The sequence below is a fragment of the Ostrea edulis genome, chromosome 10, assembly GCF_947568905.1.
Source record: "Ostrea edulis chromosome 10, xbOstEdul1.1, whole genome shotgun sequence".
NCBI classification, from domain to species: Eukaryota; Metazoa; Mollusca; class Bivalvia; order Ostreida; family Ostreidae; genus Ostrea; species Ostrea edulis.
In genome coordinates, this window is record NC_079173.1 from 25,767,422 (window position 1) to 25,791,182 (window position 23,761).

Sequence of the window (23,761 nt, forward strand, 5' to 3'; positions counted from 1 at the left end):
TTCCTATATTTTCCTATAAACTTGAAGGTTCCTATATTTTCCCTATAAGTCATGAATATTCCTATAAAGTCCTATATATAAAAAAAAATTGACTGTCCTGTTTTCCAAAATGATGGAAAAGAAAAAAATCCAGAAGCTGATGCTAGATTGATATTTAATTAGATTGTTATGAAGAGAATAACTAGTATGATGATTGTATAAGAACTGTCTGTTGGATGGAAAACTGTCCACATCTGAAAGGATTTTGTCTTTGTTTATGTTTGATATTATTTCTTCTCCAGTAAGATACTATGCTTGCTAGATTTTTAGGTCACCTGAGTAAACTCGGGTGACTATTGCAATTGGTTGTCGTCTGTCGTGCGTTAACAATTGAACATTTCTAACCTTTTTCTTAATAACTACCAGTCCAATTCTTTTCAAATTTGATATGAAGCATCATTGGGACAAGGGGGACATAAATTGTAAATTTCAGGACTCCAGCATCCCTGGGGCCCTAGGGGTGGGGCAAAAACTGCCCAAAATTGACCAATTTTCAAAAATCTTATTCTCAAGAACTGCACATGTGTAAGAAAAACTAAATGCATAGTGATGTAGAGCAGGAAGGCCCCTACCAAAACTGTAAATTTCATGATCCCCGGGGTAGGGGTTCTGACTCCAGGGCGGGGCCAAACTTCTTATATAGTGTTTATGTGTAAAACACTTATTAATAAATAACATCTTCTTCAGTGTGGTTGATACTATTTTGACACTAAATAGATCTTTAAAAAGAGAAGGTAGTCCTTTACCAAAATTGTAAATTTGATGATCCCAGGGGTAGGGGTTTTCGTATCAGGGTGGGGCCAAAATGGTCAGTTATTAAATGTGTGAACAATAGACATTTTTAACTTCTTCTTGATAACTATCATTCCAATTCTTTCATATTTGGTATGAAGCATATTTGGAACAAGGGGGACATAAATTGTAAATTTCATGATCTCCGGGGTAGGGGTTCTGACCCCAGGGCAGGGCCAAACTTGGTATATAGTGCTAAATGGATAGAGCAGGACGTGGGGCCAAACTTAGTATATAGTATGTATGTGTAAGTTTTCTGATACTGTATAAAATCCAAATACATACTTAGAGATAGCAGAAAAGGATGTACAAAAAATGGTGAATTTCATAACCCAGGGTTATGACTTTAGTATGAGTCCAAATTAGTCATATCTTTTGATATTTTAATGTTAATACACCTATTATTTAAAGCCTTTCATCAGTGTATGCACTTTTGAGGGCAGTGAAGTTTTAAGAACACATCTTGTTTATACTATTGCTGAACATTAGAATTTAGCTTAGATATTCAGAACAGGAAATTTTTTCTAGATTTCATTGCCCATGGAAGTAGTGATACTTTTTCACTAGTATTCAGGTGACCGTTAAGGCCTATGGGCCTCTTGTTATGCAGAAACAATGAACTTTTATACAAATTCTTTAATTTATTTATTCCTATAAATCTGCCGTAAAAATCCCTATATTTGCCCTATAAACTGCAAAAAAAAATTCCCTATAATCCTATATTTTTTAGACCAAAAGTGGCTTGACACCCTGACATACTAATCAAGGCCTAAATGAAAACACTTGTTAAATTCATTGCATGGGTAACACGATAAAGTAGTAAATAATGACTTTTATAAAAAGAACGACAAGTGTCAGAGACCACTCTTAGTTTATTGAAGGAAAACATATTGCAGATGTGACACTAGATACACTCAAACTGTAAGTTCCGGGGAATCCGGGTTAGAATAGGTCCACAGTACCCCTTGTTTGTTGTAAGAGGCGACTTAATGGGGCGATCCTTTGGATGAGACCGCAAAAACCTAAGTACCGTGTCACAGCAGGTGTGGCATGATAAAGATCCCTCCCTGCTCAAAGGTCGTAAGCATCGAGCATAGGCCTAAATTTTGCAGCCCTTCAACAGCAATGGTGACATCTCCATATGAGTGAAAGATTCTCGAGAGACGGTAAATACTATACAATCAATCAATCTCGTCTCCATATGAGTGAAAGATTCTCGAGAGACGGTAAACAATATTCAATCAATCAATCTCGTCTCCATATGAGTGAAAGATTCTCGAGAGACGGTAAACACTATACAATCAATCAATCACACTGTGATTGTAAATTTCAGGAATGTGAAAAAGATGAAGGACTACGGGAAACATGTTGAATGGCCACGCCCCCCTTCTGTACTACATAGTTTGGTGGAACTGCTGAAGAGAACACATGGACGGTAAATAGAGTGTACCTTATGTCATATCATTGTAATCGGATCAACACTATGGTAGCGGTCATATTGAAATTTGATCAGTGTTTTTTGTGTGTATGACAGACCCACTGTCATCTGATCAACACTCTGTATAGGGTGTGTTGTTACAACAAATGATTTCTTATACACAACAGATGACACAGTAATCAGATTAATGTTTGTTATACACAACAGATGACACAGTAATCAGATTAATGTTTGTTATACACAACAGATGACACAGTGATCAGATTAATGTTTGTTATACACAACAGATGACACAGTGATCAGATTAATGTTTGTTGTTATACACAACAGATGACACAGTGATCAGATTAATGTTTGTTATACACAACAGATGACACAGTAATCAGATTAATGTTTGTTATACACAACAGATGACACAGTGATCAGATTAATGTTTGTTGTTATACACAAAAGATGACACAGTAATCAGATTAATGTTTGTTATACACAACAGATGACACAGTGATCAGATTAATGTTTGTTATACACAACAGATGACATAGTAATGTTTGTTATACACAACAGATGACACAGTGATCAGATTAATGTTTGTTGTTATACACAACAGATGACACAGTGATCAGATTAATGTTTGTTATACACAACAGATGACATAGTAATGTTTGTTATACACAACATATGACACAGTGATCAGATTAATGTTTGTTGTTATACACAACAGATGACACAGTGATCAGATTAATGTTTGTTATACACAAGAGATGACACAGTAATCAGATTAATGTTTGTTATACACAACAGATGACATAGTGATCAGATTAATGTTTGTTATACACAACAGATGACACAGTGATCAGATTAATGTTTGTTATACATAACAGATGACATAGTAATGTTTGTTATACACAACAGATGACACAGTGATCAGATTAATGTTTGTTGTTATACACAACAGATGACACAGTGATCAGATTAATGTTTGTTATACACAACAGATGACATAGTAATGTTTGTTATACACAACAGATGACACAGTGATCAGATTAATGTTTGTTATACACAACAGATGACACAGTGATCAGATTAATGTTTGTTATACACAACAGATGACATGGTGATCAGATTAATGTTTGTTATACACAACAGATGACACGGTGATCAGATTAATGTTTGTTGTTATACACAACAGATGACACAGTGATCAGATTAATGTTTGTTATACACAACAGATGACACAGTGATCAGATTAATGTTTGTTATACACAACAGATGACATAGTGATCAGATTAATGTTTGTTATACACAACAGATGACACAGTGATCAGATTAATGTTTGTTATACACAACAGATGACACAGTGATCAGATTAATGTTTGTTATACACAACAGATGACATAATGATGATCAGATTAATGTTTGTTATACACAACAGATGACACAGTGATCAGATTAATGTTTGTTATACACAGCAGATGACATAGTGATGATCAGATTAATGTTTGTTATACACAACAGATGACATAGTGATGATCAGATTAATGTTTGTTATACACAACAGATGACACGGTGATCAGATTAATGTTTGTTATACACAACAGATGACACGGTGATCAGATTAATGTTTGTTATACACAGCAGATGACATAATGATGATCAGATTAATGTTTGTTATTTATGGATGACCATCCTACATATGAGCTTGTCCCTATGACAGATTGAAACTCTGCAAAAAGGGGTAACATAGAAATGCATGTATATCTGAACAATTATGCTGTTTTATAGATGGAGAGCAAGAATGATTCTGAAAGATGTTCCCAAATCTGAATGGCCAATATTGAGGTTAAAGGTTTGTGCTGCATCAGCCTTAGGAGGTCGAAGGTCAGATTGGGGCTCACGAAGGAAATGGGATGGAAACTATTTAGCAATGGTAAGAAACTTCTTTTGTAAATGTACATGACATTGTGATATATTTCCTGTAATTAAGTATTCAACAAGACTAGATTTATCAGCATCAAATGTACATTGTAGGAAGAAAAATTTGAAAAGATTTCGATTTTCTTTTTAATTTTAAATTGGAAATGTGGTCCCAAACCATCTGCAAAGTAAACTAATTTTTTTATGCCCCTGGAATCGGGGTCTAGTTTTTGGCTTGTTCATATGTCTGTCTGTAGCAAAAAAATTTTAACCTTGGTCAATCTTTAACACCATAAGACATGGACCTTTCAAATTTGGTATGTGTATCTCCTGTGGTAAGACCTGTCCATTAACACCAAAATCTTGGTGACCTTAACATTGACCTTTGACCAAATTTTAGGAAATTTGAATATATGTGATATTTTTCAAATTGTGAGAGGTACGGTTTTTATATTAAAAGTGTGCATTTCTTGTGAGAAGACCTTTTCAACAATACAAGATTTTTTGACCTTTTCAACAAAAAAACTTTAACCGTGGTCATATCTTTTACAACATAGGAGGTACAGCTTTCGTATTTGGCATGTGTATTCCTTTTGGCAAGACCTTCCTATCGACACCAACATCTTTGAGCTGGTGACCTTTACATTGACCTTTGTCCTAGAAAACCATATCTTTCAAATCTTAAGAGGTACTGGGTTTTTTTTTATATTAAGCATGTGCATTATTTGTGAGAAGGCCTTTCCAACGATACCAAATTTGTTGACCTTTTTACCTTGACATTGACCATTGACCTAGTATTTGGAATTTTAAAAAAAAAACTATAATGTCTTATAGTTCCACTTTGTTGTAATCCGGGGGCATCAGTGTTTCATAAATACATCTTGTTTGCTTGATTGATTTAATACTTAACATATAGCTTTCTTCTCAAGAGATGGATAACCCTTCTGATTTGGAGGTCAAAGTTCAAGGTCACTACAGGACTTCCTAGAAAAAGCTTGTAGACATTCTGAAGGCCACATGTTTTGCTCCATTGATTTCATACTTCACATGTAGCTTTGTTATCAAGAGAGGAAGAACTTTATTGATTTTGGGATCCATAGGTCAAGGTCACTATTGGATTTCTTAAGAGAAAGTTTATACACAATAATCACTAGGGGGTATGCTCTACTGTGTGGAGTTTTTGTAATTTTTTGGTTTATGTTAAAATCCAAATTATGCTGCTTAATGGTATGTATCATGTAATTAAGTAGATATACTAATTCTAAATGGCTTTGTGATCATTTTAGTTTCCAGCTAGTGGTTGAATCTATTTCACACTGCTGTGGTTTCATCAAATTTCACGGATCTGTTGAGACAATACAGATTAGTTAATATTCAGTTATATGGAACACTGCTTATGATCAGAAGTAGTAACTTAATTGTTGATCATCTGCTTTCTTTGTCTGGCACACTCAAACATCAAAAATTAATATTCAATGGAAAATGATGAAACCACAGTATATTTGTAAATATACATATTTATCATAATTGTTGCTTTGAACATCAAACTTTATTTTGTTATCACTAGGAGAGGTCTGAGGTATGAATTTGTAGAAGTAAAATAAGCATGCAGGCTAGAGGCTTGGTGTTCACACAAATAAAACTAACATCTGCCCACTCTCTCTAACGGGAAACTTCATTGCAACTGTTAAATAAAAACAATATTTATCAGTTTTGAAATTATCACAGGAACTGTGGGGGATACTTTACATTCAAGTAAATATTTAAATGCACAATTTTATTTACTTGTTTTATTACGATGCTGAACGAAATGTTTTGATCAGGTGTTCTACTTATTTGTTGTTGAAATCAGGTTCACTCAGCACTTTTAAATTTCTTTCAGAGAGTTCATACTCTTTAATTCTGTCTTCTATGTTCAGGCTGATGAAATTCAAGTTCGCATTCAATTCATTTTTATTTCAAACTTCAAAATGTATTCAATATGGGATAAATTAAATTTTAACACTTTTCTGTTTATAATTCTGATAGTTGATACAATGCAGTAATCTTATGATACGGACATGATATACTGGGATTATGATTTAGTGTTTTATGTGATGTGCATAGTTACATGTAAATATAAAGATCTAGTTGAGGGCAGCTGCTATTGGGTGGATTTTTTACTTGTTATTGGTAGTATATATTAGATCTAGAATCCTGAACTTAATCTTGACTACAAACGACTGTCACAGCATCCTTTATGATTCTGGGGCCGGTGCATGAAATTTTGAATGATTTTCTTTCTTAAAAAAAAAAACAAGAATCAAAGAGTGTATTTAGATAAATGTCAAACATTCAAAATGTCTGTCCACCACAATAGAACTCTTTTGTGTTTCGAGGTGAAAATGGTTTAATTAAATGATAATAGTTTAATATACTGTTAATGACAACCTGAAAACTGGCTTGAGAATTTATTTAGATTTGAATAATTATCCACTCTGACTGCAGTCTTTACACAATCCTCAATTTGTGCAAAAGTGTGTGAGCAATCCCTTTATTCACTTGTAATATCAGTCCTTCATATTGAAGCAATTTCATTCCATGCACATCTATCCTTCATTCCTCTCTAGCTGACATCATCTGACTATTGATCAGTGATCACTGGGTTTATCAGTCCTTTTTTCACCCACTGGTTTTAAAACTTGCTTGTAGTATTGAGAGGCTTATATTTGTACTATAGTGAGAATATAAGAACTGTAAAAATTTCAAAGTTAAACGTTTAATTTGGCTTATAAATTCTAATTATATGCATCGATCAAGTTTAAAGATGTTTGATAGTGCATAGTGTGTTGAATAAATGAAAAATTCAGGAAAATTATGAGTTTTAGGAGAGACTTTTATGAAATGTGTTCATTTGGTGATTGTTTCATTTAGAGCAATTAAGGTGGAATTATATCATTACTGTAAGTGTTTCTTTTATGCCTCTTCATCCACATTCAGTGAAATTCAGCTGTTAAGACTGTGTGATTTGTGATATTATCAAACACATGATTTTATATATATCATTGTAAATCATATTTTTCATCATGAGAACATATTATTTCATGAGACTAGTCATTCACAATTTATTTCTTGTGAATATAAAAACTATAGATTCTGAAGATAAGTAATGATTATGAAAGTTCTGTCTTGTCAATTAATAAAATCATTGTATCCTAGCCACTTGTGAAAATAAAGGTCTCACAAAAAAATCTTAAGTTTTAAAGTGCATCTACAGTCATTAAGATATTGCTATTATCTAACTTTAATGTTAACATTATATATAATTATAGTTTTATAATATGACAATGACTTATTCTTGTTTTGCATTTTACGTAGTTATAAAGGAAGGGCTGTTTTGTTGTTGTTGGAAAACAAGCAAAGCAAAAATACATCAAATAGTATTACATGGAAAATTCTTCAGAATCTTTGTTGTTATGATGAAGATTAAAATCTCACCCCAAGACCCCCAAGTCTCCCTCTTCATTGAGTAAGATCTCGCCCTTAAATTATGCCTCGATTGTTGAATTTATCACATGTATGAGAAGTGGACGGATGGAAGAAACTTACATTATCCAGTTTATTGAGTATAAGAGTTTGACTGCTTCTTATAGTTGTATAGCAAATTACTTACATGTACTAAAACCAAGCTGTCTTCCTGTGCAAGGACTGTCTCAGGAATGGGGGTAGTGGTGATCGACTTTTTATGTTCAAGTTTTGATGATTATAGGATGGATAACCTCCTATTCTGTAAAACTGATTTTTGACACTAATTAATAAATTTTTGTTGTCTGGAGGATGATCAAGCGGCATCAAACTTTTGTGTATTTTGTATTGTACAAGTGTAGTTAGCATTAGGCTAGTACTAGTACTACACATCTATTCAACGAATTCTGCTATGTATAAATCACACTTAATTAAGTATTTTAGCTTTTTACATGCGAATATAGTAGAATTTGCATATTGTGCTAGAGAATTTTATTGCTTTTATTAGTACATGTACGATATATAGTTATTTATAAGTACAGTACAAAATGGATACAGTGAATTTCCAGGAATGAACTATTTCTCTTCATGATACCTGTATTATAGTCGACCGTCGTATCAAATGAATTTATTATTACCATTCTATATGGGGAATGAAAATCACTTTCTTATAACCAGTGATTTATTTTAAGCAGGCTCTGTAGAACAGGTTTTTTAGTGTAATGTGTTGACACATGGTATTATAGACTGTCATTATCATTGAGTTTAATATATATAATTATATTATCATTAGTGCTGGAAAGCAAATTTTGTTGTGGTGATAAGATTTTATATTCTATGCCTGACGCAAAACATAATTTTCAGATGCACGAAAAAACGTGCAAGAGGGCCGATGGAAGGGGGGTTTGAAAAATAGAAATAAGAAGGGGGGGGGGGGGGCAGGTATGCATTCTCAGTACTCTTATGTCATGTGACATTTTCATACAAACATGAATATATGTGGAGTTATGTTAAAAATTTCAAAGATATTTATTATCTTTGATCAAATACATTGTTATGAATCAAAATGTCGATTGTTTAAGTTACGTTTAAAATGCACCACATACTTCAGATCCTTCACTGCAGTTTAAAAGCATGCACTATTTTCATTTCAAGATATTTTTGGAAATGTTGCTTTTAATGAATGAGGATTACCAGAGATATGTAAGAAGAAAGGATCACCTTCTAAATAAACACATGATAGACATACAGTGTCCCTGTGGTATCTCTGATGTTTAGAATACCCTGAATATCTTGAATTAAATGTGAAGTCCTGACAAATTTGACTACATAAATGATTAAATTGGACCCCAGTATCTCAAACACAGTAATCTTGAATACCACGATTATCTCGAAATGAACACGGTAGTCTTGAATGTCTTGATTATCTCGAAGTAAACTCACCAGTCTTGAATAACGCAATTATCTCGAAATGAACACAGTAATCTTGAATACCGTGATTATCTCGAAATGAACACGGTAGTCTTGAATACATCGATTATCTCGAAATGAATGCAGTAGTCTTGAATACCTCGATTATCTGGAAGTGGAATTATGACCCCATGCTTTACAACCAGTTTATACTGTAAATTGCATGCAAGAAATTTTCACACAAAGTGCAGCAAACTGAACCATTGTGAATGTTCTTGCTGTGAACCAGTCCTTTAATGTCTCTCGTATCAGTTTAAGATACATTGATTATCTCCGTCGCAAAAATTACTCACCGCAAACAAGTTTATCACTGGTAAATCACGAAATAAAGTAATATCGCAAATAGCAGATGGTTTGTATTATACTCTGATGGTTTATAATTAGTTCACTACTCTGATGGTTTTATGAGTTCACTACTCTGATGGTTTGAGTTCACTACTCTGATGGTTTATATAAGTTCACTACTCTGATGGTTTTATGAGTTCACTACTCTGATGGTTTATATAAGTTCACTACTCTGATGGTTTTATGAGTTCACTACTCTGATGGTTTATATAAGTTCACTACTCTGATGGTTTTATGAGTTCACTACTCTGATGGTTTGAGTTCACTACTCTGATGGTTTATATAAGTTCACTACTCTGATGGTTTTATGAGTTCACTACTCTGATGGTTTGAGTTCACTACTCTGATGGTTTATATGAGTTCACTACTCTGATGGTTTATAATGAGTTCACTACTCTGATGGTTTATAATGAGTTCACTACTCTGATTGTTTATATAAGTTCACTACTCTGATGGTTTATATAAGTTCACTACTCTGATAGTTTATATAAGTTCACTATTCTGATGGTTTGAGTTCACTACTCTGATGGTTTATATGAGTTCACTACTCTGATGGTTTTATGAGTTCACTACTCTGTTGGTTTACATGAGTTCACTACTCTGTTGGTTTATATGAGTTCACTACTCTGATGGTTTATATGAGTTCACTACTCTGATGGTTTGAGTTCACTACTCTGATGGTTTGAATTCACTACTCTGATGGTTTATATAAGTTCACTACTCTGATGGTTTATATGAGTTCACTACTCTGTTGGTTTACATGAGTTCACTACTCTGATGGTTTATAGGAGTTCACTACTCTGATGGTTTTATGAGTTCACTACTCTGTTGGTTTATATAAGTTCACTACTCTGATGGTTTACATGAGTTCACTACTCTGATGGTTTATATAAGTTCACTACTCTGATGGTTTTATGAGTTCACTACTCTGATGGTTTGAGTTCACTACTCTGTTGGTTTACATGAGTTCACTACTCTGATGGTTTGAGTTCACTACTCTGATGGTTTATATGAGTTCACTACTCTGATGGTTTGAGTTCACTACTCTGATGGTTTTATGAGTTCACTATTCTGATGGTTTATATGAGTTCACTACTCTGATGGTTTATAATGAGTTCACTACTCTGATGGTTTGAGTTCACTACTCTGATGGTTTATATAAGTTAACTACTCTGATGGTTTGAGTTCACTACTCTGATGGTTTAGATAAGTTCACTACTCTGATGGTTTTATGAGTTCACTACTCTGATGGTTTAGATAAGTTCACTACTCTGATGGTTTACATGAGTTTACTACTCTGATGCTTTTATGAGTTCACTACTCTGTTGGTTTACATGAGTTCACTACTCTGATGGTTTGAGTTCACTACTCTGATGGTTTATATGAGTTCACTACTCTGATGGTTTGAGTTCACTACTCTGATGGTTTTATGAGTTCACTATTCTGATGGTTTATATGAGTTCACTACTCTGATGGTTTATAATGAGTTCACTATTCTGATGGTTTGAGTTTACTACTCTGATGGTTTATATAAGTTCACTACTCTGAGTGTTTGAGTTCACTACTCTGATGGTTTATAATGAGTTCACTACTCTGATGGTTTATATGAGTTCACTACTCTGATGGTTTGAGTTTACTACTCTGATGGTTTATAATGAGTTCACTACTCTGAGGGTTTGAGTTCACTACTCTGATGGTTTATATAAGTTCATTTCTCTGATGGTTTATATGAGTTCACTACTCTGATGGTATGAGTTCACTACTCTGATGGTTTGAGTTTACTACTCTGATGGTTTATAATGAGTTCACTACTCTGATGGTTTGAGTTCACTACTCTGATGGTTTTATGAGTTCACTACTCTGATGGTTTGAATTCACTACTCTGATTGTTTATACGAGTTCACTACTCTGATGGTTTATATAAGTTTACTACTCTGATGGTTTGAGTTCATTACTCTGATGGTTTGAGTTCACTACTCTGATAGTTTATATGAGTTCACTACTCTGATGGTTTGAGTTCACTACTCTGATGGTTTACAGGAGTTCATTACTCTGATGAACAGGATACAGATTGGTACATCAGTCAGTGTGATTTTAATTCACCACTCTGTTGATCACAGTAAACACCTCTGTCTGTCAGGAGCGGGTACCAGGTGTTCCCAGCATCAGTCAATAACTTGTTTATTCAGTCAATAACTGTGATTTAATTACCCCAAGCTGCTAATTGACTCATGGGCAATTGAGTCCATTTTGTGTATCATCAATTGAAAGGGCCACTAAACTATGCTTGGAATCAGTTAATAGTACTATTATAATAGTATCACGTACATTCTCATCGGATAGGCTAAGTTATAAGAACGCTATATGGACTCTGTAGGCATGGACAGGGGGGATGAAAATATTTTTTACTCTGTGTAACTTGAAACTCAGATAGTCAGTACTAGCTGGTTCCAAAAGACATTTCTCAAGCAGATACATGATTGTATAATTTTTCGTGACATTTCAGGTACATTATTCACTTGTATTCCCCAATAACAATTTGAGTTATATTATTCACTGATCTGTTGTAGAGTTAACATAATTATTAGGATAGTTCCTGGTTGTGTGGAGTAAAAATGTAAAGTCAATACTTATGCATTACAGAAGGTTATATTATATGAACATTGCTAAGTTACTGTGGAATCGTCAGTCTTCATGGGGGATTGAATTGATGTTCGTTGATTTCTTGAGTCATGCACTCTTTCCCACGAATTTACATGTCCTCAAACATATTTTAAAACCAAGTAGAGTTATCTTTCCTAGTGACATATTGTATCGTTGACCCACAAAATTACGTCCCCACGAACCAGCAAAATTTTACTTACCCACGAACATCGAATGGGCCCCCGTGAATTAAAAAATATGATTCCTCAGCAAAGGAGAGGGGGAAATCTCGAGAACAATCGGAGTTTGAACCCGACGCCTTTGCATTACTATGAGTTAAGTGTTCTAACCACTGAGCTATACCCAGCCTGCTATACAAAGTACAGTAATATTACTACAATATAAACTTTAAACCTATTTTATAAATCATGCAAAAACTCTACATATCAAAGAGATGAAGAAATAATTTTAGAGAAGAAAATATATCAGAAACGTAATTATACTGCATGTGACCTTAAACAGTTGAGATCTGAAATGCAGGAAAAAGGAGTGGAAGTTTTGCCCACGTAGTATATGATGTGTTTCACAGAGCGTGGACACTGACCTTCCACTGAAAGGTCGGAGAACGGCAGAGTGTGTGTTTACTGTTGTATACACGTACAATGGCACATTGTACTAATGATAAAATAAGATTATATGAAAAACAAGATTTCAGTTGTGAGTGTATGCATGCAAATTCACATGTACATACACTTACCCACCATATATAAGTATACACATGAGCTTTTTACACATTTTGGCATGAAATATAATAATTGACAGCTGAATTCACTGTGTATAACTTTCAATTTATCTCAGTAAAATATTCAGTTAAGGGTACAACTTCAATATAATGTGAAACAATAATGGACATTCAATGTTTTTGGCGATCAAGTCTGTTAAATTGTGATATTGGTTTCTTTATTGTGAAAAATCAAAGGGTCATGTAAAAGTACACATCAAATGCAGAATAATGTATATGTATTAGTAATTAATTTGAAATGGTTTCAAGTTGAAAGTTTTCAAAGTAGCTCTTTTTAGAAGATTCAAAAATTCAGAAAATGAAGTATTTTAATGAAAAATAAGAATATAAAAAGTTAAGATATGTATTTTGCATTGAAAAATCTGTATCAATGATGTAACCCATATTTTGTATGCGCAAGTAACTTAAATTATTTTGGTGAGTGTATACTTATTTATGATCGGCAGTGTAGATAAACTGGTAGTTAGTGAAGAAAGCTTTTAATACTTGAATTTGTAATCATGGGTGCAGTTGGTCTGTGTCGGATTCCAATCTTTGTGCATTCATCCGTCATTCACTGACAACTGAACATTTTTAACTTTTGCTTGATATATATCTCAAGTCCAATTCTTTTCAAATTTGGTATGTCGAAGTATCGTTTGGACAAGGTGGCTATATATACATTGTAAATTTTAGGCCTCCTGCACCCCAGAGGCCTTTGGGGCAGGGCAAAAACTGCAAAACATTGATAAATTTTCAAAAATTTTCTCTAAGAAAAAAACTAAATGCATATCATTATGTAGAGCAGGAAGGCCTCAACCAAAATTGTAAATTTCATAATCCCCAGGGTAGAGGTTCTGATTTCAGGGTTAATGAGTCAAACTGGGTATATAGTGTATATGCATGTGTAAATATTTAAATAACATCTTTTTTAATGCAGCAGCTATTAATACTAAATTGAAACTACATAGATATCGTGTTTGAAGGCGCATGCAGGTAGTAGCCCTTTACTAGAGTTGTAAATTTCACGAACCCAGGGTAAGGGTTTTGGTTCCAGGGTGAGGCTAAAATGGTGATAGTCAGGAAGGCCTCTACCAAAATTGTAAATTTCATATTCCCAGCATGGGGTAGACCAAAGTTGGTACAGTATACATAGTGTTTTATGTGTAAAACATTAACATATCTTCTTTAATGCTATTGATACTAAATTAAAAGTAAAATTTAATGGATATTTAGAAGAACCAGAGAATTCTTTACCAATGAGCTTTATAGAGCACAACTGCGCAGGATATGCTACAACTAAGTATTTACTGATTCAATACTGATCTCATTGGTGCAAACATGTTACACATCTTTACTGAACCCTTTATACAATTGAAAATTTTTATGTCAATTCAAATTTAAAAAGAGTTTGCAGGGACTATATTTTGTGGTGGAAGGATTGATTAATCAAAGAGTTTTAAATCTGCGTAACAGTTTCCGTTTCATCCAATATGTATATCCTCTATTTTTATACTCCTATACGTGTATTTCAGTTTTATAATAAGTAGTTGAGACTTGCAAAGTACTAGTTCAAATGGTGTGATTTATTAAATTTGGTTGATGTATTTTCCAAACAGAACACTGATTTTTAAAAAAGTTTAAATTAATTTACTCTCAAAATTTTTGTATGATAATTCAATGTTTTCGCCAATAATTTAAAATTTTTATCTCTAAACCCCCCAACCCCCCTTTTTCCATTTTAAATTTTTAGACAAGACCTCGAATATTATGTGAAATTTTAGATTTTAGAAATTTACATTACTTCTAATGTCCTTTTCAACTCTCAAATTTGATATCATGAATTTATTCGCATATTAAGTGCATAAAGGTCATTACTTACTTGTATTGAACTTTTTTTTTAATATATCTATATTGTTAGAAGACTTAATTATGTACATGTATCTATTCTATGTAATGATTGATTTGTGTTGCTTATGTTGTGTTGAAACCAACAGATAATTCAGGTTTTATTGAATAAATCTCGAGTCAATTTTAAGTGCAAAAAGGCCATGTATAGAACACTGAATTTATTCGCATATTAAGTGCATAAAGGTCATTACTTTCCTTACTTGTATTGAACTTTTTTTTTTATCTGTATTGTTATAAGACGTAATTATGTATCTATTCTATGTAATGATTGATTTGTGTTGCTTATGTTGTGTTGAAACCAACAGATAATTCAGGTTTTATTGAATAAATCTCGAGTCAATTTTAAGTGCAAAAAGGCCATGTATAGAACACTGAATTTATTCGCATATTAAGTGCATAAAGGTCATTACTTCCCTTACTTGTATTGAACTTTTTTTTTTATCTGTATTGTTATAAGACATAATTATGTATCTATTCTATGTAATGATTGATTTGTGTTGCTAATGTTGTGTTGAAACCAACAGACAATTCAAGTTTAATTAAATCTCGAGTCAATTTTAAGTGCAAAAAGGTCATGTATAGAACACTGTAGCTAAATAACAAGTGTTGCAACTCCAATATTTTCTTTTTAGCTCACCTCAGCCAAAGGCTCAAGTGAGCTTTTCTGATCAAAATTTGTCCATTGTCTGCCGTCAGCGTCGGTGTAAACTTTTCACATTTTCGACTTCTTCTCAAGAACCGCAGGGCCAATTTCAACCAAACTTGCCACCAAGCATCCTTGGTTGAAGGGCTTTAAGTTTGTTCAAATGAAGGGCATGTCCCTTTCAAAGGGGAGATAATCACAAAAATGCAAAAAATAGGGTGGGGGTCATTTAAAAATCTTCTCAAGAACCACTGGGCCAGAAAAGCTGAGATTTACATGAAAGCTTCCTGACATAGTGCACATTCAAGTTTGTTCAAATCATGGCCCCGGGGGTTGGATGGGGCCACAATAGGGGATCAAAGTTTTACATACAAATATATAGGGAAAATCTTTAAATATGAGCCAAGGTGACTCAGGTGAGCGATGTGGCCCTTGGGCCTCTTGTTATTTTCTTAATTCTCCAAATCAATATAAAAATAAAAAATACACTTCCCAAAAAACTGACTTTACTCCAAATCTAAGGTGCGAATACCAATATGGTGTATGACACTGACTTTAGAATTTAATATCAGAAGGATTGGCATTGAGCATTATAGTTTTTTTTTTAAATAATTGCCAAGTTAGCACTGCTCTCTCCCTGTCTCTCTCTCTCTCTCTCTCTCTCTCTCTCTCTCTCTCTCTCATTATCTTGATTGCTTTAATAGATTGAATTATTAATTGTGATTAAAGATTCTTTACATCCATCAGGTCATGTGATTCATGAACCTCACTACCAGGCGTATATATATGTAGATTTACATCTTGATTGACAGCTTATGTAGTTATATCATGGTTGATTGATTTTGTTGACAGTCGAAAGACAACAGCAACACAGCAGATTTTGTCACCAAGATGAATTCCCTCAAGTCACATGATAGCTTCTCCAAGATTTTGTTCTCCTGTCATGTGAAAAAGGTACAAATTTAGTTATCTTGCAAGAGTACAAATGCATGTCAGGCAAAATAAGGAGGGGGGGGGTATACATTGTATGTAAAACTGGTGTTATGAATGATATTAATTTTCATTTTATGATATTTATAGACATTGAAACTATTATATAGATCGATATATGATTTTTGTATTACACATTTGGAAATTTAATCATAATTATTTTAAACAGGTTTTATTGGCTTATTTTTGGGGTCGGCAATCATACTCATTCCCAATTCAAAACTAACCAATATTTCCCCAATTTTCAATCTTTTTTTTTTTTTTTGAATCAAAAGTCCTTAAGATTCCATACATAAAAAGTTAGAAATTAATGATATTAATTTGTTTTCCTGTGCACCGTTATAAAATTTGTAAAAGATGATCTGCATTCCTCGGAAAACTATGGTACATTTATGTACAAAGAATATATCCCAAGTGGCACTAGTGAACTGTCTATAATGAATAAACTAATGTTCCGATAAAATGTTTGATTGTGAAGACCGTTATGAAGCTTTAATTGTCATGGTGATAGAAATATCATATTTATGATCAATATGCCATTATAATCCTTATTATTGCATATAAAATATGTGTCCATATGCTTATGTTTAAAATTCTTTTTTTGTTAAATACCAGTATTTATAAATTTGCTGAGTTGTTCAGAGCATATTGCTTGCTTGGTTAGTACATTTAATTGTACAGTAATTATCTCACATAATTTCAAATATTACACAAAAAATACTGAAAAATGACAGTTCAAAACACCGCAAACGTGAGGAATTTGGTCTCAAGAAGCAGTTGTACACGAATGAAACCATACAAATTTCCTTGACGGATTTTATTCTTATTGCGGATCCGACATACTTAAAAATTGACCAGTTCAACTGTGATATGACACTTCACCCTGTCCACTGCCATTTATGTTGAAATGTATTTGTATGTAGCTATAGGTTAAGTACAACCAGTGATTGTATTATGTACCATTTTGCATCCCTAAACTGTGAATTATTTCTAAACTAATTGAACTGTTATTAATTTACATATATTTTTGTTTTCACTAAAGTTCAACAAAAACAACAAGCCAGCTGATCGGGCAGTGGCAATTACAGACAAGTTCATATACAAGCTAGATCCCAAGAAGAAATACAAACCACTGAAAAAAGGAATCAGTATAAACATGGTAAGAATGAGTTCCGTTATTAAGGGATCAGACTGATAAAAAGGAATTAGTATATACATGGTAAGAATGAGTCCCATTATTAAGGGATCAGACTGATAAAAAAGGAATTAGTATATACATGGTAAGAATGAGTCCCATTATTAAGGGATCAGACTGATAAAAAAGGAATTAGTATATACATGGTAAGAATGAGTCCCATTATTAAGGGATCAGACTGATAAAAAGGAATTAGTATAAACATGGTAAGAATGAGTCCCGTTATTAAGGGATCAGACTGATAAAAAGGAATTAGTATATACATGGTAAGAATGAGTCCCGTTATTAAGGGATCAGACTGATAAAAAGGAATTAGTATATACATGGTAAGAATGAGTCCCATTATTAAGGGATCAGACTGATAAAAAGGAATTAGTATATTCATGGTAAGAATGAGTCCCATTATTAAGGGATCAGACTGATAAAAAGGAATTAGTATATTCATGGTAAGAATGAGTCCCGTTATTAAGGGATCAGACTGATAAAAAGGAATTAGTATATACATGGTAAGAATGAGTCCCTTTATTAAGGGATCAGATGATAAAAAAAGGAATTGGTGTAAACATGGTAAAAATGAGTCCCATTAAGGGATCAGACTGATAAAAAAAAAGGAATTAGTATATACATGGTAAGAATTATTCCCATTATTAGGGGATCAGACTGATAAAAAAAAAAGGAATTAGTATAAACATGATAAGAATGAGTCCCATTATTAAGGGATCACACTGATAAAAAAGGAAGTACTAGTAGTATAAATATGGTAAGAATGAGTCCCATTAGTAAGGGATCAGACTGATAAAAGAAAAGGAATAAGTATATATTCATGTCATGAATGAGTCCCATTATTAAGGGATCAGACTGATAAAAAAGGAATCAGTATAAATATGGTAATAATGGGTCCCACGTTAAGGGATCAGATTGATAAGTCTCTGGACTATCAAGATGAATTATTCAACCACTGATTAAGGGATTAGAATAAACATAGTAAGAGTGAGTTAATTGTATTCAGTTTTAGGATCCCAAGATAAAGTATTATACACATTGACAGATGGTGGATTTATGCTCCCCAAATAATTTCAGGGGAGCATATAATCACTGCCGTGCCTGTCTGTCCATCCATACAGCCAAGCTCATTTCTCTTGAACCTTTCATTAAAAAGCCTGTCTGTCCATCCATACAGCCAAGCTCATATCTCCTGAACCTTTCATTAGAAATTTATATAATTGATCACAAATGTTCTTTGAGATAAGGACTTTTGGACCAAGGTCTCTCAAGGTCATTTCTGAACGATCAAGGTCACTCAGAACATATAAGAGTTCCTTATTTCAACAGTTTTTATATCAAAGTTCCTATCTCCTAAACCTTTCATCAGAAATTGATCATGATTGATCACAAATATTCCTTGAGGAACTTTTGGAACAAGGTCATTTTGGAAAGGTTAAGGTCACACAAAACATATACCTTATATATGGGGAAAAAAGCTTCATTTCAATAATCTTTCAACAGTTATTGATCTTTTGGACCAAAGTCTCCAGAGAAATTTGATATGGATGGAAACTGGAGGATAATATGTACAATGATATTTCGAAATTGAAATGTTTCAAATTTACCTAACTTAGGGGGAAAATGCAGTTTTAGTAGAAAGTAATCTGAAAAGATAAAACCCCTGCTGGACTCAAACACACAAGCTGCAGATCAACAGTTGACACGTAAACCTATTGTATACGGTATTCTTAAAGAAGTAGAAACATCACATTAGGGGATCATAATACATATTGACAAACATTAAAAGGTTAGGAATACAATAGTTAGGTGATGTTGGTATTAGTATATTGTATTTTGTCTGTAGGTGACCGGTCTGTCTGTAAGTCCAGGATCTGACCAGCTGGTCATTATCCACCTGTCTGATGAAAATGACCTCGTCCTGTATCTACAGAATCTGACCAAGGAGGAGAGAGTGGGAGAAGTTGTGGGGACAATGTGTAGTCACATGCAAAGGTAGGACAAACAGACCATGTAGTTATACCCCCCGCAACAAAGCTGGGGGGTGGGGGGGGGGGGGGGGGTATCCGTCCGTCTGTTGACGCAATGGTTTCTGGGCTCTAAAGTGTTGCCCTTTCCACCTACATTCACTATATCATACATATGGACTACCCTTGGGACGAAGATGTTCCCTATCGAATTTGGGTTCAAAAGCTCAAAGATCAATTGCACTGGACATTGAAGTAGCAATATGATTTACAGGCTTTAAAGCATTATCCTTTCCACCTACAGTCACCATATCATACACTACCTATGGGACGAAGATGTTCCCTATCGATTTTTGGGTCAAAAGGTCAAAGGTGAAGCGCACTAGACATCGAAGTAGCAATATGGTTTCCGAGCTCTAAAGTGTTATCCTTTCCACCTACAGTCACCATATCATACATATGGACTACCCATGGGACGAAGATGTTCCCTATTGATTTTGGGGTCAAAAGGTCAAAGGTCAAGCTCACTCCTATAGAAGAGACTACCCAAGGTTTTGTCATGCTTTTTGGGAGTTGAACTATGTTCAATCTCCCTTGGTCATCACGCACTTTTCTGCGCAGTAATTTGTATTGATTTGTATAGTGGTCGTCAGCGGGGGTTCTGTGTCAGCTGATTTACTCCTAGGTAAATCAACATAAACTTTTATAAACATCCGCCATTAAATAATCCATGTAACTTTTCTGAATTAATCTAATTTTGATAATTGACATGTAAGTAAATGCAATGATATTGTATTCAAATCAATTTGAATACAAGATTTCGATCAAATTGATACTGATATACATAGAAAAATAAAAGATAAGGTTGAAAATTGTCGTTTCTAGCGCAGCGTCACCTATAAACATTGATAGGGAAACGAACGACAACTGCACACAAGACCTATTGCCACCGTGGCGCGAATAATCGATTATGGTGAGAAACCTCAGAAAATTTACAAGAAATAACTCTACAACATTGTGTATGTGTATATATTTGGGTTTTTTTTAATGTGATATAAAAAATGTTTGATGTTACATGTATACTGAATTAAAACACGTCATTCCCAGTCAACAACTTTCGATCGGGATCGGAATACGAAATAAAATTTCTTATATCCGGTTGCAAAGTGAAACTGCTTCATGCTTCAAGTTATTGAATTACGTAGTAATTGCACGTTACACATTAGAGAACTGTTCCTTTTAATAAAGAAAGTCACAAAATAGATACAAAATGAGTGTACCTTATTCATTACTGTTACCGAGCTTTCGTCTGCGAAAATCTCGAAATGGCGTGTTTCGCTGCGCTTGATGACGGTAAGGTCCACATTTTCTACGTGAGTATTTTGATATTTGTTTATGAATTTTTTGCGCATACATGGTATGTCTCGGCTAGGAATAATGGAAACTTTCTCACCTATGTATGTAAAGACATATTAATCTCTATTTTTAAAAATGTAGAACACTTTTATCAAATGACAATGTTTGAAAACGCTTAGAGCCCCGATGTCAGAATTTCCTTTTCCAAGACATCAATATGTCAAATTCATTATCCTTTTCGAATAGTATGTACCATATTTTGTACCAGTTATCCATTTTGAATCCCCTATTACAATGAGATTTTGCTTCACTCTGTAATGTTTGAGTGGATGTCATGAGTGTGTGTCAAACAGAAATTTTAAGAGCATGGGATAAGGTGCTGCCATGTATTACTTCACTATCAAAGTTTAACCCAGTTGCCACAATGTTGAATTTATGCTGCAAAAAGGATTGGAAATTGCTCTGGTCAAAACACATTGTTTATTTGTCTACAGTTTATTTGTCTACAGATGAAAGAGACATGAGGATTCTCCCTCACAAACTGAAAAAAAATAGTTATGGATCTTATACATGTATAGTTTATTAATCACTATAGATTTCCAGCATAACAAGTCTGATTCCACTATATGCTTCCCATACTGTCATGTTCATTCACCCCCTGTTTGAGCCACAGTATAATATCCCAAATACCTTGGCAATAAATAACATTATTTGACTAGTGTTTCATTTTTAGCGGAGTTGCGATGAAGTCGAACTCGGCTTATGATCTGATGAAGTGCCTTTGGGCGGGCAGGCGGGCACGCATCAACATTTCATTTCCGCACCATAGCTCTTGAGCAAATTATAGGATCTCATTCAAACTTAGATGGATTGTCACCCTCAGTAAGATGAGGAAGCCTATTGATTCTGGGGTCACTAGGTCAAAGGTCAAGGTCACAGTGGCTATAAATAGACTGAAATTTGGAGAAAATTTTGTTTTCCGCACCATAGCTCTTGAACGAATCATACGATCTCAATCAAACTTAGATGGATTGTCACCCTCAGTAAGACCAAGAAGTCTATCGATTCTGGGGTCACTAGGTCAAAGGTCAAGGTCACTGGCTGTAAATAGACTGAAATTTGGAGAAAATTTTGTTTTCCACACCATAGCTCTTGAACGAATTATAGGATCTCAATCAAACTTAGATCGATTGTCACCCTCAGTAAGATGAGAAGCCTATCTATTCCGGGGTCACAAGGTCAAAGGTCAAAGTCACAGTGGCTATAAATAGACTGAAATTTGGAGAAAATTTTGTTTTCTGCACTATAATTTTTTAACAAATTATAGGATCTCAATTAAACTTAGATGGATTATCGCCCTTGATGAGACAAAGAAGCCTATTGATTTTGGTCAAGGGTTAAAGGTCAAGGTCACAAAGGATTTAAGTCGGCTGAAATTTATGTACGCAAAATTTTGCTCCCTGCTTGATAATTCTTGCAAACTTTTCTGCCGGTTCCCTCTATGCCCATTCCTTGCGCAACTCGGTTTGTGCATCTTCGAAGCCGGACGATTTCTAATTTTTTTTGCATTTCATTTATTTTGAGTTATTATACAATTATTTACCATTCCATTGATCCTCTACAGGACTGTAGTATACTCAGGTGACAGTTTAACATATTGGACTACCTTTTCAAGTAATGAATCCTTAGAATTAGCTACAACTAGGGTTAAACTTGAATGTATATAAACAGGGGAAAAAACTTCTTCATAACTGCAAGACATTGATAACCATATTGATTTGAATGTTTGGGCCATAATATGTGGTCACATTTTTCATGAGAATATAAAGGGGTGAAATTCTAGAAAACAACAACATGACTTCAGTTACTCGAGGAGCGTTGTGCCCCATGGGCCTTCCATTATCCATGTTTGCTGTTGTAACGCTTTAAAAAACAACAACAGTTGATTTGTATCTAAAATCATGATAATATTCAGTCATTTATCCCCCTACCCTTCCAGTGCTATCTGTTCTAACTGAATTTCCACAATGTTCAACTCCGATGAGTACTTTCAGTACTTTGATTCTTTTTTACACTCAGGAAAAAGGTAATTTATATCTATTAACAACACCTTTTGGGAGATTGGGGTAAGCGGGGGTGGGGGTATTCTTAGTGAGCATTGCTCACAGTACCTCTTGTTAGCTTTCAAATTTACTTTATTTAGTTAAAAGATACAGTTTTAGTAGAAAACAATTTAAAACCCCTGCTGGACATGCTAACCTGACTGATCTACTCGGCTATAGGGAATGATACCATATAGCGGGTTTATTCTGCAAGTCTAAAATTTGGCGATTTGCTGTCTGAAACGTATGCTAATAATTTTAGTGGAATAAATTTTGGCAGACAGGGAAGAGTTGAGTCTCTTTCAAATACTGAAGTTGCAATTGGTTGTATATTTGGTGAGTGAAATTTTGGCGGAAAGCTATCTAACCGCTAAAATAAGCCAAATTTATCACCCCACGGAAAAACCCGCTATACCGTATTTCAAATGAATACTGTAAAAGTGGTTATTTACGCAGGGGGGAATTCGTAGGTTTATGTATCATGCGAGTAAATTTTTTCCCCATGTGTGTAGTTATCAATATTTGATGTAATATATATCATATTCAGTTACTGTGTATTGTACCGCCACATGTAATGTTGGATGTGGAAAAATGCGTACTTAACCCCCAGCGTAAATCACCACTTTTACAGTGATCACAGCGTAAATTACCACTTTTACAATAGACAA

At 34.0% G+C, this 23,761-nt stretch overlaps 1 protein-coding gene across 2 annotated transcripts in view; it reads left to right on the forward strand.

Moving 5' to 3' along the window:
- The window catches only part of LOC125665638 (unconventional myosin-Id-like), a 70,338-nt gene that overhangs the window by 42,098 nt on the left and 4,479 nt on the right, over positions 1-23,761 (forward strand). For both annotated transcript variants that reach the window (XM_048898389.2, XM_048898391.2), the window contains 5 exons: positions 2,165-2,266; positions 4,052-4,196; positions 16,333-16,434; positions 17,513-17,629; positions 19,515-19,663. In XM_048898389.2, coding sequence (XP_048754346.1) covers positions 2,165-2,266; positions 4,052-4,196; positions 16,333-16,434; positions 17,513-17,629; positions 19,515-19,663 — 615 coding nt within the window. The remainder of the gene's footprint in view (positions 1-2,164; positions 2,267-4,051; positions 4,197-16,332; positions 16,435-17,512; positions 17,630-19,514; positions 19,664-23,761) is intronic.